The sequence below is a fragment of the Thalassophryne amazonica genome, chromosome 14 (assembly GCF_902500255.1).
Source record: "Thalassophryne amazonica chromosome 14, fThaAma1.1, whole genome shotgun sequence".
Classification (NCBI taxonomy): domain Eukaryota; kingdom Metazoa; phylum Chordata; class Actinopteri; order Batrachoidiformes; family Batrachoididae; genus Thalassophryne; species Thalassophryne amazonica.
The window spans coordinates 18,280,929-18,306,981 of NC_047116.1; the positions used below are offsets into that span (position 1 = coordinate 18,280,929).

The 26,053-nt window shown below is 42.4% G+C and overlaps 1 protein-coding gene across 1 annotated transcript in view; it reads right to left on the bottom strand.

Moving 5' to 3' along the window:
- Positions 1-26,053, bottom strand: part of st6gal2a (ST6 beta-galactosamide alpha-2,6-sialyltranferase 2a) — a 129,201-nt gene that overhangs the window by 43,427 nt on the left and 59,721 nt on the right. Inside the window, exons 2-3 of the mRNA XM_034186739.1 lie at positions 13,778-13,833; positions 12,655-13,692 (exon numbers count right to left, since the gene is read on the bottom strand). Of these exons, the coding sequence (XP_034042630.1) occupies positions 12,655-13,618 (964 nt within the window). The 5' untranslated portion in view covers positions 13,619-13,692; positions 13,778-13,833. The remainder of the gene's footprint in view (positions 1-12,654; positions 13,693-13,777; positions 13,834-26,053) is intronic.

The following is a 26,053-nucleotide window of genomic DNA, read 5'->3' on the forward strand; positions in this document are numbered from 1 at the left end:
TGCATTCTTCATTTCATATCAGTATAGCCCACAATTCACAGCAATCAATCCTAAAAAAAAAAGTCTTTGATATCATTATTCATTGTTCCAAAGACAAAGATCAATACAAATAAAGCTTTGAAGACTTTTCATACTAATAAGATGTGCTGTAAAAAACATCAGACTATTCAATATACCAGTCAAAATTTCCAGATGTAAGTATTGAACAAACAAACCAAATCATGTATCAACCTGATATCACAGTCCACAAACAGCAGTGCGCGGGGGGGGAATTTGCCCTCAGCGGTCGAGAGGGGAAGCACACGTGGCCCAGTGACAACTTACACCTGCATTTGTTCTGAAAGTGTCAACATGTCATACCCTGCTGACCCGCTGCCGCTTCGGTTTGTCGAGGTTACACAGTGCTTACAAGAAAAAAATGTCACGCAATCAGCTTTGCAAACAACCCGTTACACTCACACTGCAAATACAAGTGGTGTGTACAGAAAACAGAGCAATTTGTGGATTAGGTACTCAGTAAGGGCATGAGGTCCAGATTGCAAGTATGGCCACTAATCAACTTAGTACAAACCAATCTGTCATTTATTGAAAAACAAACGATCTTTGTGATCTTTGTACTCAATAAGACAATGCCCACTTCTCTCATCAATACCATCTAAGGAGTCAGTTTGTCCAGTCAAGTCACTGGAAAAACTGCTGGACATTATGGACGATGCCAGTCACCCTCTGCACACTGTCATCAGCAACCAGAGGAGCCTCTTCAGCCACAGACTGCTCCTTCCCAAGTGCAGGACCAACAGACTGAAAAACTCCTTTGTCCCTCAGGCCATCAGACTGTACAACACCTCACTCAGTGTGAGGAGGAGTAACAGGAAGACAGAGGACAGGAACGAGAGGAACAGTAGTAGCCAGTAAACCAGTACTGATCAGTATGTCTGGTATTTATATTTGCAAACTGGGTCATTCCATGCCAAATGGGTCAAATTTTAAAAAATTCCCCACATGACCCCTTCCAAAAAAAAAAAAAAAAAAGAAAAAAATTGAACTTGTTCCGCTGCAGGGAAAAGGAAATACCCTAAGTTTTAATGAGCCAGCTCTAATACTTTAAGCACAGGAGCAGTTTCAAAATCGCAGCATTTTTGTTCTGATTTGAAAAAAGCACTTTCTGGCCAACTTTGGAGAGCAATATAGCCTAGCCAAATTAAGCGAAACCCTTCAAACGTACCATTTTAGGTAAAATCATACTGGAAAAGCCATATCTGGCATCAAAACAATGATATCTGGCTTCATTTTTGATCCAACTGTTCTTAAAAACTGCCAAAAATGGTATTTTTTCTAAACAAGGTCTGACTTTGAACATGCACTGTGTCAAAATAGATTAATGCCCACTCTTCTCCTTACAGGCATAGACTCCCATGAATCAGTTACAACACCAGAATGTTTCATTTTTCCATTTCAGTCAAAATTGTGCTTGTGAGGGAAAAATTTAAATTGTGCAATTTCGATTTTTCACAGAAATATCCTCTAATTGACCACAATAATCACCAGGTGAGCAATTGATTAAAAAACTTTAAATTTCAAAGATGCAATTATATGTATGTAAAGATGATATATACTAAATTTCAAGTTTGGGCAAGAAATATTTCTATTTTAATTATTTTTTTTTACAATAGGTAATATTATGTGAAATCGCACATTGACTATATGGTGTTAAGTCTTAATCAATGGGCTAGAAATGTGAATATATAGTTATTACATAATAACTATAATAATTATACAATTATTTTAACTTGGTAAAAAACTGTATTGCTGATGGATGCAACAGCACGGGGTACCCAAATGAATGATAATTTTGACAATTTCCCAGAAAAAGGTCAGGCTATATTTAGAATTTTCCAGAAGGTGGGATTAACTGAACAACCTAATTTCAACCTGGTTTCCAAGAAATAGGTCAAAGAATTTCTGGGAATTCTGACCATTGCCTAATCATATTCTCATCAATGATGGAGGCAAAAAGTGCTCTAGGGTTGACTTTGCAAGATGAATGGCATCGAAAGACATTGGGCCTCATTTATCAACATTGCGTAAAAACAGGCGCAGATCTGAGCACATAATTGCTCTTACAAGACACAAGTGTGATTTACGAAACATTCGTATCTGACCAATCCCAGCGTACGAATGATCGGCTCTTGATAAATGCGGCGGCTGAATTTAATCGTTATTAGCATGTTAACGCCCTTAAATATTCATGGTCCGGAAGCCCCGCCCACTGAGCTCAACATGGAGAGAAGAAGCACTGGGAAGAAGAAAAACTTTTCGGAGATGGAAATCGGCATCCTAACATTGGAGGTGGAGAAAAACAAACTTGTACTTTTTGGCAGTCTGAAAAGTGGAGTCAAAGGCGCTCATAAAAATGCCGCGTGGAAGAGTGTAACGGAGGCGGTCAACAGCGTTGCCGCAGAGGAACGGACTCTGACTAAGGTTTGAAGAATTCTTCAACTTAACCTATGCCTAATGATTTTGAATCAATCTTTTATACACCCACAGTTAAAAGCTTATGCCTGCTAATTGATTAAGAATTCTTTGCATTTAGGTCAAGGAAAAGTGGTCCGATTTAAAGCTGGCCACCAAAAAACGTGTTGCGGCACTTAAGCAGGCATTTTAATGTGCAATGATTAGTTGTCATGTTTAGGCTATTTAGCATATGTATTTTTTTATTTTACAAAGGAAGCAGTATCATTAAAAACGTGGACTTTTTAAAATAAATTTTGTTTAATCCATTTTAAGAATCCGTTTTGATCTGTTCTGAATATGTGGCTGCTTATGCTTGGATGACAGCTGAGGTTTATTTCATAATTATTTTCAGACTCAGATTTTGTAGCGCTGCACCGCAAATCCACAGACTCAGATTTGCGCACACGAGCTCAGACCAGACGTGAGCTCTGTCGCGAGATTCATCTTAGCCTCTGCTCACGTCCAAATTGATAAATACCGAAGATTGCGTAAAAATGGTCGAACGCATGTTTTCTGCCCTACGTTTGTTTGATAAATGAGGCCCAATGTGTAAGACAGTTGGCTTTCACAATTTTGTTGATTTGAGTGATGCTGGTGCTCGCAAGTACAGTCTGAATGACAGTGATCAGAACAAAGCTGAGTCACTTCTCCCAGGGTTTTGCACACATAACATGATGACAAATACTATTACAGTAGCTGATTTACTATTAGCCTTTTTGCCTGTGCTGAGTCTGCAGAAAACACGTTTTCCTGTACATAACCCAAGAACATAGTTTTCGGACATGATGGCTTTGTTTGGTATACATGGTATATCTAGATTAAGAGCACGTTGTTTGCAAATGTGTGCATTTTAAAGATTATGTAGGAAATATTACTTGTTCACTGTGTATTTAACTATTAAATAAATAAAAGAAATGAATCATTCAGGTAAACCTTGAAAGTATTTTTAGATTACAAGACATTGTATATCATGTGTTGTTGGATCTGTATTCAGAAAAATTATGACTTTTCAGAAAAATAAAAAATATAGAAATATTTCTTGCCCAAACTTGAAATTTAGTATATATAATCTTTACATCCATATAATTGCATGGTTGAAATTTCTATTTTTTTATCAATTGCTCACCTGGTGATTTTTTGGTCAATTATGGAGTATTTTTACGAAAAAATCGAAATTGCGTAACTTCAATTTTTCTCTTGCAAGCAAAATTTAAGCTGAAATGCAAAATTGAAACATTCTGGCATTGGAACTAGTTCATGAGAGTCTATGCCTGTAAAGAGAAGTGTGGGTATTTATCCATTTCGACACAGTGCATGCTCAAAGTAAGACCTCGTTTAGAAAATATACCGTTTTTGGCAGTTTTTATGAACAGATGGATAAAAAATGAAGCTAGATATCATTGCTTTGATGCCAGATATGGCTTTCCCAGTATGATTTTGCCTAGGATACTAGGTTTGAGGGGTTTCACTTAATTTGGCTAGGCTATATTGCTCTCCAAAGTTGGCCAGAAAGTGCTTTCTTCAAATACGAACAAAAATGCTGCAATTTTGAAACAGCTCCTGTGCCTAAAGTATTAGAGCTGGCTCATTAAAACTTGGGGTATTTCTATTTCTCTGGCTGCTGAGCAAGGGCAGTGTTTTTCACTTTTTTTGGAGGGGGTCATGTGGGGACCACTGGCTGACTTGGCATAGAATGACCCAACTGTTTTCTTTTTTAACTTTCAATTTTGATACTCTGTGTGCTTCTTATCCTGTGTGCTGTTATACAATGCTGCTGGAACCTCAATTTTCTTGAGTGAGTCTTCCCAAGGGATCAATAAAGTTCCTGCTAATCTAAAGTCTGGGGAAACGCAGTGGTACCATGTGTTGCCACATCCACCATCCTACAGGTTCTTAAGCACCAGAGGTGCCAAGCATTTCATCGGCAATTGACTTATAACGACTACGGCCAGGCTAAGTTTGGCAGCTAACTGTATAATCACTTGTTTAAAAAAGTTTGTTTACATTTAGTGAGGTTAGCCTCTGCAGAGATTCTCTCCATGCTGCCAATCTGTTCAGTGGCAACAACAAGCGGTTTACTGTGAGTATTTTTAGGTGGTACCGGAATAGAACAAAAATTAGTTATGGAGTAAGTATAAAGGTGAACCCTAAAATATCCAATACTAGAGCTCTTGGCAAAATTGTATTGTACATGTATTAATAGTAAATGTCCACCAGGTGGAGGTATTGCTCCGTTTCAAGAGCCTTGGGACAAAACCAAACTGCTGCTTATAGTAGTTGATTATAGTCTAGTTTTAAAAAATACCAAAGTTTCCTTTTTCCAGAAATTTCACAATGGTATCACATCACATGAGCGTGTGCATGAAGGAAAATTATTTTGGTCTGGTATCATCAAGAGGAGATAATTGGTCTTGAAGATAAATAAATAACATCGGCAAATGCATGTATAAACCAAAGCCCCCAACCTCTGGTACTAACAAATGAAACCAACACATGCCAAATCTTGTAATTCCTTCAATGGCCATTTGGTACTGGTTCCAAAAGTGAATCACTCCTCATAGACACCCATGTAAAAATTCCTAACTTTACAGCAGAAATAAACATTTCCAGTCTGGTAAATAAAACCGTACAATCATGACAACTGCATGTGCAGTGAGATTTAAAAAAAAAAAATATATCAGTTTAAGCTATTTTAAGTCATAAAGTTATGGTTAATTAGAAGCCTGGTTGCTTTGAGTGACAGCTGTGCGCCAGGAAGACGAGTCCAGACTCCAGGGCCCCACTAGCAGTGACTGCTAGCTGCTGTGGACTGGACCACGTTTGTCCATTCTGAGCATTTTATTATAAAAATCTGTGATAATATGGTTTGCTGTGTGGTCAAGTGAACTAACAACCCATCTAAGACGTCTACACTCCAATATTCCTGTTCAGCTAACAACCTATACCTGATTAGCAGGTATAGGTAGTTTGGTGACATTTGGTCCAATGATGGTACCACACGTACTGAGGCAATATGCTGGTCATACTTTTTAAACACTTGCACCCGACACCAGTTATTAAAACCACCACCCAGTTTGCAAAAACATGCATCAATCAAAGACAAAACCAAAGTTAGCCCCTTAGCTTTAGCTTGTTTGATAATTGCGAGATGGTTGGGTGTGACTGGGCTTCATTTGTCCCACCTAGGTATGCTCGGTTTTGCCAATGCCCCACTTCGTTACCCATTTATGGAGTATCTTGGAGATAGGTGGAGTCAGGCACTGCCAAGATGTCATCACAGAGAGTTTGTCCAGTGTATACACACACAATTTATGGTATAAACAAACCCGTTAGGCTGTTCAGGGGTTTACCAGGTGGTTAATTCAGGTATTGCAGCACACAAATTTAGAAAAACAGACATACAACGCATGTAAGCAACTGGCATGGTGGCATAATTTTGTGAGCTTGCTCACAGATCTTTGTATTTATCTTCAGTGAGCGAGACTGTCAGGCATCAAACCAACATGTCAGCACTCCTGTCCAAGACTGCTTTATAAATAAGTCTGACCTCATGAAGCTCAGATTTCACTCACAACAAGGCAATTTTTCTAGCAGCCACAGAGGCATCAATGTTGAAAGACCATCAGCGAATACAGAGCTGCTTTTTCACGGACACAGCACCGCCAGTAAATTCAAGTGGCCGCGAGGTCAAGTACAGATTTAGGTTTGCATCACTTGCATGCGTCTGATGTGCAGTGAAGGTTGTTTGATCTACTTTCCGAGGAGGAACATTGTTATCTGAAGTCAGTCGAGCCGATACAAATGTCATTAAGAGCTCAAACGGGGAATAAATAAGACGTACCAAGGCCAAACCACTATATTAAGACTAATTCTGGGTTTGGGCAGCTGAATTCACAAAGCATTGCACGGAAACCATATTTGTATATGAAGTGAAGATGCCCGATTGGTTACCAGAGGGGGGTTCTTTTTTTCCTAACAAGCCATCTGTCACAGAGTTCACACTCTCCCCACTTACTGATGAGCTGCCAAAGTCTCTAAACCAAAAGCACATGCATTCTCACACAAAGACACATATCTTACCAATCACACACTCATCCCTGCTCACAATCAGCTCGACACCTTAATCAGCAAATGCCTGGCAAAATCCCAAACAAATGAAAACGACTGCAAGTGCAAACTGTCATCTGCTGATATGTAACGTTTAGCCCTTTGACGTCAGTAGGACACAGCAGTCAAAGCACAGTGTGCACGTGTAGGCTGCTGTTAAAGGGATCAAACTGGGCGATATTGGTTCAAGTGCCTTGTGCAAGGAAATATAGTTGAGGTCTCATGTTGAGATATCTACAAGGTCACGCCGTTATATATCTCGGACGTCTGCATCAGGACTCCTGCTTGTTCATAGTGTTCTGGGAAGTCCTGCAACAAGTTAAACCTCACTACACATCAATGCCACACATTTTATTTTGTTGTGCGGCATGGTGGCTTAGTGGTTAGCACTGGTGCCTCACAGCAAGTAGGTCCCAGGTTCATTTCCCGCTTCATCCTTTCTGCGTGGCATTTGGATGTTTGGATGTTCCCCCCCGTTTGCGTGGGTTCCTTCCAGGTGCTCAGGCTTCTTCCAGTCTTCGAAGACATGCAAATTAGGTGAACTGGAAACTGTGAAATTGACTGTAGGTGTGCGTGAGAGTGTGAATGTGTTTGTCAATATGTGTCAACCCTGTGATGAACTGGCGTCCTGTCTGGGATGTACCCCACCTCTCACCCAGTGATTGCTGGGATAGGCTCGAGCTCCCTGCTGTGAAGCCTTAACAGTATTTTTAGAGAATTAATGAATTTTGTTTGTTTGGTGCAAAACAATCAGTTTGTGATGCAAAGTGCACGCTCTAAAAATGTGTTCTCAACGTGAAGCAAAAATCACAGGGGGTGCACAAGGTTTCGCCTGCTCTGAGTTTGTCAAAATTAGAAGAACATGTTAAATAAAGTTACAAAAATACAATTAATGGACAATCTATTCTAACCTGGGGCCAAAATATGGCCATCGGGTATTGCGAAGGCCTTGTGTGCGTCCGTCTGACTGTGCTCAGCACAATTCCAGACCTATTACTGCCAGGGTCTTCAAATTCACAGGGAGCATTCTTGAGACACAGACCTTGGACAAGCTCAAAGATGGCTAACCTTGACCTATTTTAAGAAGTCAAAAGGTCACATTGTTTCTTATTTTTATGCTCATACGGCCGAGGGTATTTTAGCATTTTGCTATATTTTCTTTTGCATGAACCAAAGAGAAAAAGCGGTGGAAAAACTACAATTAGACTGAATCAATGGCACACACATGTGTGTGTGTGTGTGTGTCTGTGTGTTGGAGGCCCTTGTGTTGTAACATTCACAAAACCACGGGACCACCTTGCGCCCTGGATGGAAACCACCAAAGCAGACAACTGATCCATCCCCACCTCTCAAAAATAACCCATCCATCTGATGCACTCAGGTGAAATATGGGAGTGTCCTTCACCTTCTCCATCCACAGAGGTTCTCAGCAATGAGGCACCTCGATCATGTCCAGGAAACCGTGCCAGATGGCCAATATGTCATAGCTGATGTTCCCTTGCTGTGCCATTGACGCTCTTCATCTGTGTCTCCATAGGTAACCACTCATCTGACACAAAGTCATTCCAGTGAGTCATCACCTTTGGTCACTGGTTAGCGTCAAAATCTCACAACCATGCAGTAAGACAGGAAGTAGCAGGATGACACCAGGATCCCTGCCCTGCAGGTTTTCCATCTCTCTCTGCTTGCACCGGACCCAGCGAGTGAGTGACTGAGCACACGTGATCCAACTACACGTGTGGGGACAAGACAGAGAAATGGGAAACATGCAGGGCAGGGGCACACGAGCACCAGATTCAAGAACAGTGGCTCTAAAAGCAGAAATGGAAGTAGAGCTGCAAAATATATTTTTTTTTGGGGGGGGGGGCGGAGCTAAAAATACAGTCATTTTCACCACATAACATTAACACCTCTATTTAGAAAAAAAAAAACTGATAATTTTCGAACGATGAGTGTGACCTTGTAGGACAGGGGTGGGCATCGAGGGCCGAGACACTGCAGGTTTTCCGTGTAACCAATCACCTCAGCAGGTGGGTTGCTGATGAGCTTCTGCTCTGAACATAAACACCTGGTTGTCAATGAAAGCACCTGCTGAGACACCTGATCATTAAAGAAATCACCTGCTGAGGTGATTGGTTGCATGGAAAACCTACAGTGTCTCGGCCCTTTTTGGCACATGATTGCCCACCCCTGTTGTAGGATAATGTATCTACATAATAATACCAAGAAGAAAGCTTTTTACTCTTCAGAGCTCTCTTGATAAAGTACCTGCTTTTGGACATCATCCTTTCTGTGGCAGAAATGATTCTGTACAGCAGCTGCTGATTTTCATTTTGCAAACATATCTTCCAGTTTGGTGTTTTTCCTTCCTGTTCCTCATTTATTTTCCACACAGATCTGGTCCACGATGGGATCAGGCTTCATTCCCAATCAGATACAATGCAAAGAAAAGATGCATGCTTCTGTTCTGACCTTTCACAATAAAAGTTCTATTCCAACACTGCTGCCGGTCAGCAACTCAGAGCATTTTGCTACAAGGCAACTCAACAAAACAGCTGACAATATGGTAATTTTCAGGTCGGTTTTGTGAAGTTGTTGGCACACAAGACACCATTCTCAGGCATGCATATATGTTTGCTGAAAAAAAAAAAATCGTGAAAATGGCTGGGGTTGTGTCCTGGGGCAGTGGCATTGAATTTATTTTGAGTCATGTTGAGAGCAACCCTGATTTTATGACTCTCAATGGGGTGAGAATACTCATTTCTAACATTTTCAGACAATATTTCTGTTAGGATAGATCAGCACTTACTCTTACTAATGACTTCTGACACTGAATGAGTTCTGTTATCGTGAAAAATTACTAGCTCTGCCTATTGCTTCACCTTCAGACTGATCCAAACACTGAAAAAAATTTAATTTCAAGTGGATCCTGGAGAACTGTCCACCAGTCAACTGATAATCTATAGGGCTGTCTACATTGACCCCACTAACGATGCACCCTGCGTAGTTACCTGAGCCATTAACCACAGAGATTGCAGTTGGGCGTTAATGCAGAGTGTTGCCATTTCAAGGTATATAAACAACAGTGTGCCAAAAGTAACGAAATGGACAATAAAGCTGGAATAATGCCCAAATGGCAGTGCAGGTTGGCGGGCTCATATATTCACTTGTGTAGATTACAAGCACGGTGGCTTAGTGGTTAGCACTGTTGCCTCACAGCAAGAAGGTCATAGGATTGATTCCCACCTGTGGCCTTTCTGCGTGGAGTTTGCATGTTCTTCCCGTGTTTGTGTGGGTTTCTTCCGGGTGCTCTGGTTTCCTCCCAAATCCAAAGACATGCCGATTAGGTGGAGTGGAAACTTTTAATTGTCCGTAGGTGTGCATGCGGGTGTGAATGTGTTTGTTTGTCTATACGAGGTCTGTGAGAAAAGTAACGGACCTTATTATTTTTTTCAAAAACTATATGGATTTGAATCACGTGTGATTACATCAGACATGCTTGAACCCTCGTGGGCATGCGAGAGTTTTTTCACGCCTGTCGGTTACGTCATTCACCTGTGGGCAGTCTTTGAGTGAGGAGTGGCCCACCCTCTCATCGATTTTTTCATTGTTTAGGAATGGCTCAGAGACTGCTGCTTTGTTTGATCAAAATTTTTTCAAAACCTGTAAGACACAACTGAGTGGACACCATTCGATAAATTCAGCTGGTTTTCGGTTAAAATTTTAACGGCTGATGAGAGATTTTGGAGTTTTACTGTTGCAGTAAGGACGGCCCACGGCGCCTGACGGCAATCTGCGCTTCAAGGTGGCGTCGTCTCGCTGTTTCAAGCTGAAAACTTCCACATTTCAGGCTCTGTTCACCCAAGACGTCGTGAGATAACGAGAACTTTCAGAAGAATTCGGGATCAGGAGTTTATCCAGACATTCCACTATTAAAGGAGATTTTGTAATGAAAGAACATGCGGGCAGAGTCGCATGTCGGGCCGGACCCGACAGCGGGGGGTCGCCACAGGATAAACACCTCCGTTGGAAACCTTAACGGACAAGTTGGAACATGCCCAAGCTGTTAAACAATTTCTCAGTTACTCACTTGTTGAAAGCCATCAAAAGCCGCCTGACTTTTACAAATGGTTTTCAACATGGAGGTGTTTTTCATGTCGCGGCGCAGACGGATTTGCCACGTCGTCATGGATCCGACTCGGCAAATTCATCCGCACGTTCTTTCATTACAAAATCTCCTTTAACAGTGGAATGTCCGGGTAAACTCCTGATGCCGGCTTCTTCTGAAACTTCTCTGTTCTCTGACGACGACCTGGGTGAACAGAGCTTTAAATTAGGATGTTTTCAGCTCGAAACAGCCAGACGGACGCCACCTCCGACCGCACCGCGCCGATCCGCTTTGTGGGCTGTGCTTAAAGTGAAAGAAACTCCACAATCTCTCATCAGCCGTTAAACTTTACACCGAAAACCAGCTGAATTTCTCGAATAGTGTCCACACGGATATCCCTCACCGGTCCTGAAAAAATTTGATAATGCAATGCGCCCCGTCTCCCTGCAGCGTCTCAGACAAAGAGATTCCGACGGGAGGGGGAGTCCACACCTCACTCAAAGCCTGCCCACAGGCGAATGACGTCACCGACAGGCATGACAAAACTCACGCATGCGCACGAGGGTTCAAGCTTGTCTGACGTAAAAACATATGAATCAAATCCATTTATTTTTTGAAAAAAATACAAAGGACCGCTTTTTATATCACAGACCTCGTATGTGGCCCTGCGACAGACTGGCGTCCTCTCCGGGGTTTATGACTGCTGGGATAGGCTCCAGCCCCCCGCGACCCTTAATTGGAGTAATTGGTTGAAGATGACTGAGTGTGAGTGATGTTTTGGTCATATTAAGCCTTGGCTCATGGAAGGAGTTCATCATAATGCTGGTATGACATTGTGAAACCACTGTTGCACTCTTGTTGTTAGTAACTTAATGGCTACAACCACCCTGGCAGCTGAGGTGGGAACTACCACTAACCACTAGGAAGCCCTATTGAGATAAGAGTCCAGAGAAATTGCTTCCAAATCCTGGACAATTGTCTTTAATCGGACTGACACGGCTTAATTCCCAGATTTGAAATGTACCGTTAATAATATCAAACATTATTACATTTGCATGGCACATTTGACTGTTGGTTAAAGAAAATGCTAATCATCTGTGAGTAAAACCCAATGATAACTGTGATTAAAGCAGCTGTCCCACTGTGATGGATTGAGGAAACGTATGAGCAAAGGAAATGAAATGTTGATATCAGTTTGTTGTCCTGTACCAATCCTTTTCTCACATATGAAACGCGCTCCTTGTCAGGTGATGTTGGAGAATCCTTCAGAAGGTTTTGTACTGGACATCAGATAGAGAGCTTCCCCAGTGGATTGTTTGCCTTGTACCTGTTCGAAGTTTGCCAATGGAAATCCGGGAAACATTAGGTTTGTAATCTGGTCATCTTCTGTTCATGTCTGGAAGTGCCGAGTACCTGCATTTGGTGGTTGTCCGCTCATTCCATCAGAGCCCCAAATCCACCAGAGACTGATGAATTAGGCGATTCTTGCCATTGGACAAATTATTTCAATCCCTTACTAATCAGCTTACTCAATGTTCAAGGTGTAACGGCATCTTAACCTAAAAGATATCTGTGCTGCTAACCATTAGCATTAGTGTTAACTGCAATGCTAATGTTACCTGTGATGCTAAACAGTAGTGCCCAGTACGATTAGCAGCAACTGTGGTAATCCAAGCTGAGGTTACTGTTATATTTATTATGGCCAATAAATAGTCAAACATGCCGTGCCAATGTAACAATGTCCCCAACCCGCTCCAAACTCAGAAATGCTGTAAAATCATCTCTGAAAAGTGAAATGTTTAGTGTTTCAAGTTAAATTTTGTTTCATTTTATAAGACTGCTGACCCTTTAGTACTTATCTTTAATGCACACTTTTTCTTCTGTCCACTACGTACCTATTCGGAAGACGTGCCATTTTTACTTACCAATCTCTTTGCCTAAGCCTGAGTGCAGGATGGCACCAGCAGAGGTGACCACAGCACAAGTCTTCTGCTGTTGTCTGTAAAGTTCCTCCAGGGGAACGGGTGGCACAAGACTGGACCAGCCAAGAGAGAAGAAGGGCTGCTCTGACCCATCTATTGTCCTCAGCCAAGCTTGGGATTTCATTTGACACAGCAGTTCTTTGGCACTCTGAGTGGTCCTGCGATTTCCCTTGTAGGACACATGGTGCTTGTTGGCGTTCAAGTATTCCTTCATGGCGCGCTGCAACCGAGGACTCAGCATGCCAGCAGACACATGGCCTCGATACAGGCGCTGAACCACAGAGGCTGACTTGGAGAATGCTTCCCGATCAGTAGAGTCCTCATCGGTATTCCTAGTCCTTATACTGTTTCCCAGTTCTTCATCATACTTATCATCCACTTCCTCCCCACCAGGACCATGGTGGCGTGTGACACGGTTCTGATACTCTGCGATCTGAAATGATCTTTCGCGACTTTGGACTGCAGGGTCGGAGTGAGAACCCACATTCTCTGTGCCAAAAGAGGACCAAGCCGCGAGGCTCTGGGGGTCCAGGTAGTCCTGCTGACTGATTTCCGGGCTACCATAAATGGAGTAGGGAGCACTGTTAGGACTCTGGCTCACCTCCAGACTGGTCTCGGGGGTGGTGGAGCTGGTAGAAGGTTCTAGCTCATCTCCAGGGTAAATAGGAGTCGTCAAGGCGGGAGCCAGTTCAGGTCGTGAGCCCATGATGCCATGCTGCTGATGGGAGGCCTGGATAGAAGCCAGTCGACGTGTGTCAGGGTGCTGGGCGAGGGAGGAGCCGGCAGAGGTCAGGGGCTCATCCACTCGGGCATCCAGAAAGTATGACAGGAGGGCGAGGAAGAGGAGAACCCAAGCCAACATTCCCACCAGCACTAACCGCCGCCACTGCCTCATAGTGGACTTCATTTCCTCTCTCAGCTGTTCAACTGGCCTCCCAACAACAGAGCCCAATGGCTTTGCCCAGAAGTCAGCCGCAGGGCCTGCAGAGGAAGAAGGTTTGGAATGAAACTGTACAGTCAAAAGACAGGAGGAAAAGCTTTTATCATGGGTTTGAGAAAAGCTGACCTTAACCGATGAGTCTATTTCATCATGTCCACGTCTTCTCCAGGATATAGCAGGACCTGGAGAACAAGAGATACGAGTTAGTAGAGCGCATGTAAACAGCCTATGTTTAGACAAAAACAGCTCTCACAGAAAAGGCCTCCTGCAGAGAGCAACCTGGCTGCTTTCCACTCAAAGAATTCCTCAAATGGAGAACCAATTATTACCAAGAACCAAATCAGCTGCTTGGGTTTTATTTTTCAGCACTTAGCAACAAGGACTTTGGGGAAGTGTTGGCCTAAAGATTAAAGGTTAAAGTAGTAGGCTTGTGACTACAGTGGGTGAGAGGTTTAGTTCCCCAATCAGAGAGGAAAACTGCTGAGGCATCCTTGAGCAAGTTGTTTGATTCAATAAGTGCAATTTGCAGCTGAGCACTGAATGGCAGCACTGTGATACTGTGTGTGTGTGTTATCATTGGTGTACATCAAATGCAAAATTACGATATCAATGCAGTCTGTTTAACTAAACACAGCTTTCACAGACGACTCGTTCCCAAGTACAGGACCAACAGACTGAAAAACTCCTTTGTTCCTCAGGCCATCAGACTGCACAACTCCTCATTCGGGTGGAGGAGGAGTAACAGGAAGACAGGGGACAGGAAGGAGAAGAACAGTAGTAGCCATTAGGAAGCAGTATTTTTGATATAATATTTACATTTTGCAAATCGTTTTTTACTTTCACTTTTGATACTGTGTGCTTCTTACCCATTGTGCTGCTATACAATGCTGCTGGAACCTCAATTTCCCTGAGGGAGTCTTCCCAAGGGATTAATAAAGTTCTAATATAGTCTAATCTACGGTCTGAACGTGTCTCGATACAGAAATGATGACAACATAAAACACTAAACACGGAATCCATTTACTTGCGTTACATTTGATCTCATTGTAAATGAGAACCTGTCGGCTTTGTACTGTTGCTAAGACAAGTAATTTGAAGACATTGATGCTGATAATCTGAGAAAATGTATGATGGCACTATTTGCAGTTTGATATTTTGTAGACAAAATTCACATATCAACACGTAATGAAAACTAGTATAACGCTTTTTTTTTTTTTTGGCAATGGCAATCTGCGGGGACTTTGCCCGCCGGAAGTTGATAATTCCGAGTCGGTATTTCCGACATCAGAGCTAAACGCATTTCAGCGCATCTGCTTGGGAAAACATGAAGGGCCACAGTGCTTGCATGGCTAGTGGCATCGAGTTCCTCTGTGCAGTATTGCAAACTCGGACTGTCACAAGTTTATAACCCACCACTATACTTATAGCAACACCAAGATTCCCAAGTCAGGTCAGTAACCACCAGGTGCATTTATTACATAAAAGTTAAATGTGCTCACTGCGAGCGCACTCAGACATCAGATCACCAAGCTTCATCTACTGTACATAGATTTTGTCCAAATTTACAACTTGGAATTTTGACTTGAATTGCTGCTCCACTGCACTTTTCTGCGTCTGAGCTAATTTTTTTTTTTTTTTTTTTTTTGAGTTTTGAGTATAATGCAAAACAGCATTTAATGGAGACTTACTGCCAACTGTGGCCATTAAAACGTAAGGGTACGCCCAAGCTTTACCTGGCTGTGGCAGATAAGTATCTTATGGGCTATTCCACAGAGCACGTTCCTTCCAGTTTTCATCCTGAATAGCAAATTGGAAACGCGTTTGGAAGCATAACTTCTTGACCCATCTTTTTAATCTTAAACAAACTTGGTAGAGGTAGTAGTTTACGGCCATCATCAGCACCTGTTTTGAATTGGGGGTCAAATTTTTGAGCTGTTCAAACTTTTCATCCCGATTGTTCATAGTCTTAACAGCTCCAATCATGTTCAAACATCTTCGTGGGGCGTTTTCCTTGTGAATACAGCTTGAAGCTTGTTTGATGGTGCACCATCAGAGTGAACATTTGAAGCAGGTGCAGTATTTGTTACGGTTCTGGCCGAGGGCACAGCTCCGTACTTAGTTTTCGGGTTGGTTGCCAGGTCTGCACTTTATAAGCCACCCTGCTAGGAGGCAAGTCGGATTAACAGATTTCATCCTGTTTTTGCACTATTTTGGAAAGGTGGCGATCGTAATAGAACGGTGCACTGTGGAATAGGGGCGTAAGACATATGGGGATGGACTGGATGTCTGCCTGAGTAGCTGCCATTCAGGACCCAAGCCAGTTTCACAGATGAAAGTCATGGAAAATGATTTGTCAAAATGTTTAAAGCGTATCCAGGAAAAATTTAAGTCAGATACAAATCACTCACAAAATCTGTCAGTCTTCGTTGATTTGAAGACCATCTCAAAATGAAACTGTGTTGAAAGTCTGCTACTCTACACTTATTGTGCACAGAGACACACAGATGATAACGTGTGTTTTAAGTCTCGCCTTAAAGACCCACTTTTATTTCTCGGCTTTTAGCTCCATGTGAGTTGTATGGTCCTCTGTTGTCTTTTGGTGTTTTAACTTGTACTTTTATGATATTTTATTATGGATTTTACCTATGATTTTATTTTGTACTTTTCTAATGATATAGTCATTTATTTATTTATGGTTTTAATGCATTTATACTATTTTCATGGTAGCAGCACTGTTTTACTCGATTTTTCTGCAGCACTTTGGTAACATTCTGTTTGTAAAATGTGCTATAGAAATAAAGTGGATTGGAATGGATAACGTAAGCTATGCCCCGCCTCCTCTGTGATGATTGGCAGATGTAATAACTGTCAACCACATCTGTTTCCCAGTTAATACTGAAATCCTGCAAATCACTGTTCAACATTTCAAAATAAACTGCATTTATACACATTACTTGGGAAATTTGTTTTTCCCATCAGCTGTCATGATTGAAACAAATGGTTATAATGTGCTTTGAATTGTGTTCTAACATCAAACTCCTGGTTTCATCAGCATGTGAAGTAACATTATACCATAAAAAATTCTAGTTGCAAATCACCATTTAAAAAAAACAATACCATCATTATTTCTGACATGATTTGTTTTTGCTCCAGCTTTGACTAATCCTCTGGTGTACCAACAAGTTAAGATCACTGATGATTTAACGGAGTGAAAAACACGAAACGCCGTGAAGGTGAACAAATGAAGCATTAAATTGCTTCACATCAGAGAACTACAATCCTTTCAGCCACACATAATTATGAGTTTTTTGGTCTGTTAATGGTGGGAGCATTTCTCTTGAGAGCAGCAGCGTGAGGCAGCAGGAGGATGAGGAGGAAAAAAGCCTGCCTTAGTCCTAATTACAGCTTCCTGTCTCCTCTGGAAGCCAGAGCACTGCAGAAGTGTATCTCAGGCGCCCCTGCGGTTCACATATACCCGGAGATGCAAGCCTGCCGCCCCGGGCCACACAGCAGGACAAAACTCAAGCAGGAAAAAAAACAGCAGGGAAAACGAGGCCAGAGGGAGGAAAACCTCAGACTCACCCAACTACCTGGTTAGATCATTTCCCTAAAGTTTGTGTGTGTGTATTCAAGTAACTACCGCACAGGATGTTTCAATGCTGTCCGACGCTGCTCGAACGTCCTACGGCTTTGTATGTCTCGATGCTTTCAAGAGCTACAAGTTCGACATGACGCTCGGTCAACATCCGACAGCCACGTCACATTTGTGTTTTTTTATTTATTTTTAAGTATAGACATTGCTAACATAAAGTGGTGCAAATTGTTTAACCTACGCCACAGGTTTCCTGCAGTCGCTTCCTATTCGACACCTCACGGTCACATGGTCTTCCAAAAACAGATAATCATGCACAGCTTTCTCATAGACCCATAGAAATAAAGCGCAGTTGTCACGCACTGCAAGCGAAACTGTTCAACCGCACAAACGCAATCGGATGTTCGGCTGACTATGGGAAAAAATAAATAAGAAATACAGGATGTTGATCTTGCAATGCATTTTGAGCTGATTTTTGCTGATAAGCGATGCAGAGGAATCAGAGAAACAGCAATCGAGTCCGCCCTTTACCACGCCCACATTGCCTTTTACAAAAAAGTGTTCTCTTCCTTTGTTTGGGATTCTGACACCAGTTGGAATCCAGGCCTGTAATCTCACCTTAACTTTGAATAAATTTAATCTGAGAAACAGTCTGTTTTGGACCTTGATTGGGACTGAAGAAAAAAGATCTGTGAGAAGTTTACGATACAAAAAAAGGTAAGCAAGTATTTGCAGCCTGGTACAAAAAGGGTTTTGGTCCCTGTATGTAGTTTCCCCCTTCATAACAGTTGTACAGGAGGGTGATTTTTTTTTTAAATAACTCATCAGTTTAAGATATTGTAAGACATAACGCTATGAATAATCACAGATGGGGTCAACCGTGATCGTGTATTTGACACGTTTTGTGCATCTAAACTACGTTTTTTTTGCAACATTTTAAGGCTCTACTGCGGCATGAAAAGCAGTGTATGTTTGACACATTTAATCATGGGCACAATTTGGTGGGGGATAGGGGGACATGTTCCCCCCATCTTTTCAACCAGGGGGGACAGTATATGGTATGTCCGCCCCATCTTCTGACATATATGTCTGTACTTGAAACATGCTATGCCAGTCTTATGTGCAAAACCATGTCAGAATAGTATCTTTGTTTCTGCAAGTTTGTATTTTTAGCAGCATTGACTTGTTTACAACACCTGTTTCTTGTTTGTCACATTCGGAATTTTCTGGGACTGCATTTGCCCAGATTTGAAACCAAAAATAGTTGCCTCTAGGGACTAGTGTCTACACATAAGTATCAATGGACCATATGCTAATTTAATAAATTCTGAAAGTTAGAAAAGGAAATCAGAAAAGCTATCTAGGACCTCAGAAAGCCCATCTGCAATTATTGCTTGATCTCCAAAATCAGTCTATGCAAGCGAAATTATGTGTTGTGTGGGCCGCTGAAGAGGAGGTACTGCTGGCCCACCACCACCAGTCGGCGCCCTGCTTGGAGTGCGGGCTTCAAGCATGAGAGGGCGCCGAGACAGAGAGTGACAGCTGTCACTCATTTACACCAGCTGTCACCAATCACCTGCATCTCTACAAAGCCGGATCATTACTCCCACCTCCTCGCCGAGAAATCAACTACCGTGAAGGTAATCTTCTCTGCTGTGACTATTGTTGTCTGAAAACAGAAGGTCTGTGTGCAGCCGTGTTCCTGCGGGGTCTATTGAAGGCTGGATTGGCGGACAGTGAAAGAACGACGGTCTTCGTCTCTCACTCCATCCAGGAAGAAGACCAACAGGAGCTGCACGGGTGACATTGTATCTGGAGGTGGAGGTTTTCCCTCCTTGAAGATCTGTAGAAAAAGGATTACTGGGTGTGTGGATACACACTCACCATTAACTGTTTTTTCATCTTCTGCCAGCAGTACCAGGGTCTGCAACAGAAGACGGTGACCACCTGGGGACTCAGGACTTGGCGGCTCCGGTGTTCTTCAGGCCGTTGGTGGTGGAAGCTGTGTGGGTCCCGGCTCTCTGATCGCCAGAGGTCTCCTATCTTCGAGCCTGCCCGCACGTCACCTTGTGTTCAATTGGCATTATCTTTGTCTGTATCCAGTTGTGCGTTTCACAACATTAAATTGTTACTCTTTGTCTTATCCATTGTCCGTTCATTTGCGCCCCCTGTTGCGGGTCCGTGTTACGACACCTTCCCAACATTATGTTCAGTATGAGTGTTGTCATTAGTGCCACTTCAAAAATTAAATTCATGATAAGTAATTTATCCTAAACTTACGATCTGTTGTTTTTTTCAAACTTGTGCAAAAACAAATCTTGAGAAAAAAATACAGTATGCGATAGTTAATAATTATTAAGAGCCTGTTCTTTCATATTTATGAATACATTTTACCACGCTGCAATTGTTTTTTTTAATGAGAACTTAACCTATCATTCTTTTTGAGTTCTACACATGTGGTGATACCTTATTTACACCAGGATGTTAATAAAATCAGTGCTGGCTATTCTCAGAATAAAGTACTTATATCCACAGTTTCAAATTGCATAAGTCAAATGGTGTCCACTTATGGTCTTCTCCAAACATTAAAATTACTGTTCTGGATGCTCAGAATGCATCTGAGCTTATCTAGAAACCGTTGGCTGAAGCCCATAGGCCGGGGGTCTGGGGGCCGCTTTAGGCCCCCAGACCCCCGGCCTCTGGGCTTCGGCCCTGCGGGCCTCACACTTTGTCCCCCCAATTTCTAGTTCTAAATTGTGCCCTTGCATTTAATGGCGCCGTCTTTAATTACTGCGAAAACAAACACAGCAATGGATGAAAGCAGACAAACTTCATAAACATTTTCAACGGAAGCCTGTTAATGACGACAAAACAGTTTTTATGAACAAAATGCTACTCATTGCCTGTAAGATGGTGTTAGACTGACACAGTTCCCTGGGTGTGATGAGCTAAACAGAACCGCTTTAGTTCACAGCCCCTCTGCGGGCTGCGAACCCTCCTGCAGCCAGCAAGAAAATATCTGCCTTTTTTCCCTGCGTTGAAACCAGAAGTGAACTTACAACCGCACTCATTTGTCGGTTGTTGTTGGGCGTATATGCTCGCGTATCTACTTTATTGAACCAACGGTTGGGCGTATAGTCACTCTCCCTTTGAATAACAGGTAGCGTTTGCTGTAAGCTGTCCAGAGCCCCCTAGCAGAGACCGCTAGCGGAAACCACTAGCAGTGTTGTTGGCCCACAAGTGCTAGCATCTACTGCAGCCGCTAGCAGTGGCTGCTAGCACTTGTAGACCAACAGTAATTACTGTCTGGATGACTACAAGGTTGCATGTGAGCTAGCATGAAAGAAAGAAGTTACAATGTTGCAGTACGTGTTGGTATTCCTCCCATTTTCTTACGCCACTGCGGGTGTTGTAGTTCTTCCAGGCACAAACTAAACTGATATTCCGTCGTCAAACTGACGATTGAAGGCATCAGTTTCTTCAGTCAATCACTGTTGCACACAAGGATGAAAAGAGTCCACGCAGGGTGTCTTAGACAGGTCATCAAAACACAAAACGTCATTCTGAAAAGCTAGTATAGAACCAGCGCGAGTGTTGCCATGGATATGTGACCGTATACTTCAACACTCTACTAAACTACACTTTCCTTTCTCACATCCTTTCTCACAGTTCTTCGTTATGGCAATACCTTTGTGGCGGAATGATTCGCTGAAGCAACATCTCAAGTGCTTGACTCAGTTTAATAGTTAATGACAGAACTGCCAACAATGTTAAAGGCCCCAGTGTACTACTGAAAGAAGGGTATTAGTTCTGTACTCAAAAGGTATATTCGTCAGAAATGTACAAGGTACAGAAATGGACCTTTTGGCAATAACTGTGAACCTTTGTTGAATTTTAAAAAGGTATAAAATCATTGCTGACCATGTCCAAAAGGTATTCTGTTCAAACCCTGCTACGACACTCTTGACTGACAAAACATTAGATCCACTCCTGTATCTTCAGTTGTTGTTTTTGTTTTGTTTTTTTACTTTTATAACCCCATTCGGTGTATTCCAGTCCTGCCACAGGACCAGGCTTGCACCAGCATGGGAAAACCATTAACTAGTACCATTAACATCAGTAATTAGCATTCCTTACCACCGCTATGAGGTCATCTCAGTGGCACTCTCCTGGTTTGGCAGCCTTTCTGCACCCCAGCCAGCAAAAAATTAACTTTATTAACTATTTCACATGTTTACTGGTCTGTTTCATCATCTCATTATTTCTCCTGGAAGTACACAGACACCTTTAAAGCTACAGTGTGCAGGATTTATTGCCCTCTAGTGGTGAGGTTGCAGGTTGCATTATGCTGTCACCAGAACATTTTCTTCACATTTTTGCTACTTCACCCCGCCTCTTCAGTCTTGCGGCTCCGCTACAAAATGCTAAAAGATGAAGTAAGTATGGTCCATTTGGGCTACTTGGGGGGGGGTAGCACTGCTTGAAAGGTGGCATTCCAAGCTCATGAAAACATCTATTCATTGTTGCAGGTAATTATACACTAATGAACAAATGGTTATAAATGCTGTATTCCATTTCTATAAATTAACACCCCCAACATCCTACATGCTGTAGCTTTAAGGCAACACTTTGTGTGTGTGGGTTTTGTTTTTTAGGAATCCTCCTGTGCAGCAGATTGGATATGTCCACCACATCGGGGGTCACATATTCAGCAGGAAAAACATGCCATTTAACACCTAGTAATAACAATAAAGGGTTTGATGTACGAAAAAAAGCACAAGTGAGAAAACACAGTTGCCCATTGGCAAAGTTACCAACTAGCAAATGGCATTTATACATTTATATGCATCACCGCTCCACACAAAAACACCGAGCGAGTGTGCATGCCCCGAGGCACGTCAGGCGTGAGTGCACACAGTCTGTTTGCCTCACCTGGCAGCAATCAGAGTGTGTGTGTGTGTGTGTGTGTTTCAGTAACAGCAGTGAGACAACATAAATGCATGGCACAGATGGAGAGGCGGAGGTGGAGGACAGAGCGGGTCGTGTGAGGACAAGACAACGAAACTGCGCAATGGAAACAAGGAAACGACACAGACAGCAAAGGACAACTAAATGACTCAGTGGGAGTTAGCAGGAGACGTGACAAATGAGACCTGAGAGAACTTACCAAAAAAAAACAGGGTGCACACAGGTCACATCTGGTGCCCACTGCCTTTGTTTTCGGCACACTACAGCAACCGACAAGCCCTGTCTGCAAATTCATAAATTACTGCTGAGCAAATTAAAGATCGTTTTTGTTGTTTTGAAATTTTATTTTAGAAGTAAAATGTCAATTTTCCATAATGTATAATACATTTAATTGTGCCCGTGTATATGTAATTCATTCAACATCAACATTTACTGTTTTTGTGTCCCTTGGCCCTCAGTCCAGATGAATTTATGGCCCTTTATAGCTTTGTGGCAGAGGGAGAGGTTATATGAGGTCTGTCCATAAAGTATCGTACCTTTTTATTTTTTTTTAAACTATATGGATTTCATTCATATGTTTTCACATCAGACAAGCTTGAACCCTCGTGCGCATGTGTGAGTTTTTCCACGCCTGTCGGTGACGTCATTCGCCTGTGAGCACGCCTTGTGGAAGGAGTGGTCCCGCCCGTTGTCGGATTTTCATTGTCTGGAAATGGCGGAATGATTTGGGGTTTTTTTCCATCAGAATTTTTTCAGAAGCTGTTAGAGACTGGCACCTGGAAACTATTTGAAAAATTTATCTGGCTTTCGGTGAAAATTTTACGGGCTTCACAGAGAATAAGGTCTGTTAGTACAGCTTTAAGGACCCCTTTAAGGACGCTTGGTGCGCCGCGCTCCGAGCTGCGACGACATGGCACAAGCCACCGGACCATTTCTAAACGGATGGCTCTGTGGATACGAGACCGTCGTGTGCTCTTTCTCTGGTTATCACAAGAGCTGGACATCAGCCATTTTCCGGCAGATTTCACTTTTAACAAGAGATTTTGTCATGGAAAGCTGCGCAGAGGCTTCGCGCGTCACGACCGATTCGCTTTGGAAGCGAGACAAAGGAACACCTCCGTTTCGGCGTGTCAGTGGACACGTTTGGACATGTCTATCTCGGCTTTCAATGCTTACCAGTCCAGTAAGTATCAGTGAAATTGTGGAGAGCTGGACATGTCCAAACGCGTCCTCTGACATGCCGAAATGGAGGTGTTCCTTTGTCTCGCTTCCAAAGCGAATCGGTCGTGACGCGCGAAGCCTCCGCGCGGCTTTCCATGACAAAATCTCTTGTTAAAAGTGAAATCTGCCGAGCGTCCTTAAAGGGGTCCATAAAGCTGTACTAACAGACCTTATTCTCTGTGAAGCCTGTAAAATTTTCACCGAAAGCCAGATAAATTTTTTAAATAGTTTCCAGGTGCCAGTCTCTAACAGCTTCTGAAAAAATTCTGATGGGAAAAAAAACCCAAATCATTCCGCCATTTCCAGACAATGAAAATTTGACGACGGGGCGGGACCACTCCTTCCACAAGGCGTGCTCACAGGCGAATGACGTCACCGACAGGCGTGGAAAAACTCACGCATGCGCACAAAGGTTCAAGCATGTCTGACGTAAAAACATATGAATCAAATCCATATAGTTTAAAAAAAAAAAAAAGGTACGATACTTTATGGACAGACCTCGTAATTCGTAACAGAAAGAGACAGATTAACGAGCCACATTTTCAGCATGTAAAATATAGGTCACCAGGTGTCTTAACAGGACATAAGAAGTAAATCCCATAGAGCCTGTGAGGCCCACTGGTGCCGGTGCTCATCCCCGGATTCCTTAAGCAGGCAGCGAATCAGAGTCCTCCTGGACAAGACGCCAGTATGTCGCAGGTTAACTTTCCCCAGTCAAAGCTGCAGCCTATTTACAGCTATGTGGGCTGAGAAACGGAGAAGAATGTCTTATCATATAACACATACAGGTAGTATGACAGGGAGTCAAACCCAGGTCTACTTATTGGTATCCCAGCTCCTAATCCCATCTGCTCTGCATTGATTTAATAAATAATAATAATTTAATGAGTCCGGGCTGGTTAAAAAAAAAAAAAAAAAATTCTAAGAAGTCATGTTTAAAATTATTTATTTATTTGTTTGTTTAAAGAGACTTATTGATTGAAATCAACTTTTTTCATTTTTATTTATTTCACTGTTATAAATGATACTATACAAATAATATCAGTTATAATCTTTATTGACATGTTAAAACATAAAGGAGAACATACAACATGTGCCATTAAGTAATGGTATTGATTTCATATTTCGGTGATATTTTAAGAACTGGTTTAAAAAAAATAAATAAATAAAAATTTGATGATTTTTTTTTTTTTTACAGCAATTTAAATCAGCTGATTTAAATCATACCAGGCCACACTTTGGGAAATGAGAGATCATTAAAATTAATAATAACAATAGATTTTCAAACAGTTTAAAAATAAAAGTACATACAATTTGATTAGATTAGGAGAAATAAAGCAAAGTCATAAAAGTCATAAGATTTATGGTCTTCTCAAAACATAAAAATTACTGTTCTGGATGCTCAGAATGCATCTGAGCTTATCTAGAAACCGTTGGCTTAGACCCCCGGCCTATGGGCTTCAGCCCTGCGGGCCTCGCACTTTATCCCCCCAATTTCTAGTTCTAAATTGTGCCCTTGCATTTAATGGCGCCGTCTTTAATTACTGCGAAAAAAAACACAGCAATGGATGAAAGCAGACAAACTTCATAAACATTTTCAACGGAAGCCTGTTAATGACGACGAAACAGTTTTTATGAACAAAATGCTACTTGTTGCCTGTAAGATGGTGTTAGACTGACACGGTTCCCTGGGTGTGATGAGCCAAACAGAACCGCTTTAGTTCACAGTAAACTGCTTTAGTATACACAGTACAACAAATTTAAAAGCTACTCCTTAAAAAGTGCACTCAGCGCAATATATAAGACTAAATAATAAATAAGACACAAAGACAGACAGACGGACAGATAAATAGATGAAAATAGTGCAATATGTCAGTTCAGTGCAAATCTGAATTTAACATGGCGATAGCTTTGGGAAAGAAACTGTCCCTGAGTCTGTTTGTTCTGGCCTGTATGAACCTGTAGCACCTGCCAGAAGGTAACAGATTGAAAAGGTGGACGCTGGGGTGGGTATTGTCTTTTATAATATTCCTGGCCCTGCTGAGACAGCGAGAGTTGTAAATGGTGGCTATGGAAGGCAAAGGACAACCAACGATTTTCTGTGCGGCGTTGGTCACCCTCTGCAGCTTCTTCCTGTCAGCCTCTGTGCAGCTGGAGTGCCACACTGACACAGCATAGGTCAGCAGGCCCTCGATGGTGGAATGACAGAAGGTCACCAGCAGGCGTGTGTGTAGTTGCTCCTTCCTGAGCACCCTCAGGAAGTGTAGCCGCTGCTGGACCTTCTTGACCAGTGCTGAGGTGTTGACTGACTAGGAGAGGTCTGCAGAGATGTGAACCCCAAGGAATTTGAAAGACCCCACTCGCTCCACGCATTCACCGTTAATGTACAGGGGGGCAAGGGCTGCACTGTTCCGCCGGAAGTCCAAGATGAGTTCCTAAATCTTGGTGATATTCAGTGCCAGGTTGTTAGACGCACTCCACTCACTGAGTTTCAGGACCTCATCTCTGTAGGTCGCTTCGTTTCCCCCGTTATCTGCCCCACCACTGTTATGTCATCAGCAAATTTCACAATGATGTTTTCTGGGTGGGCGGGAATGCAGTCAGACATGTAGAGCAAGTAG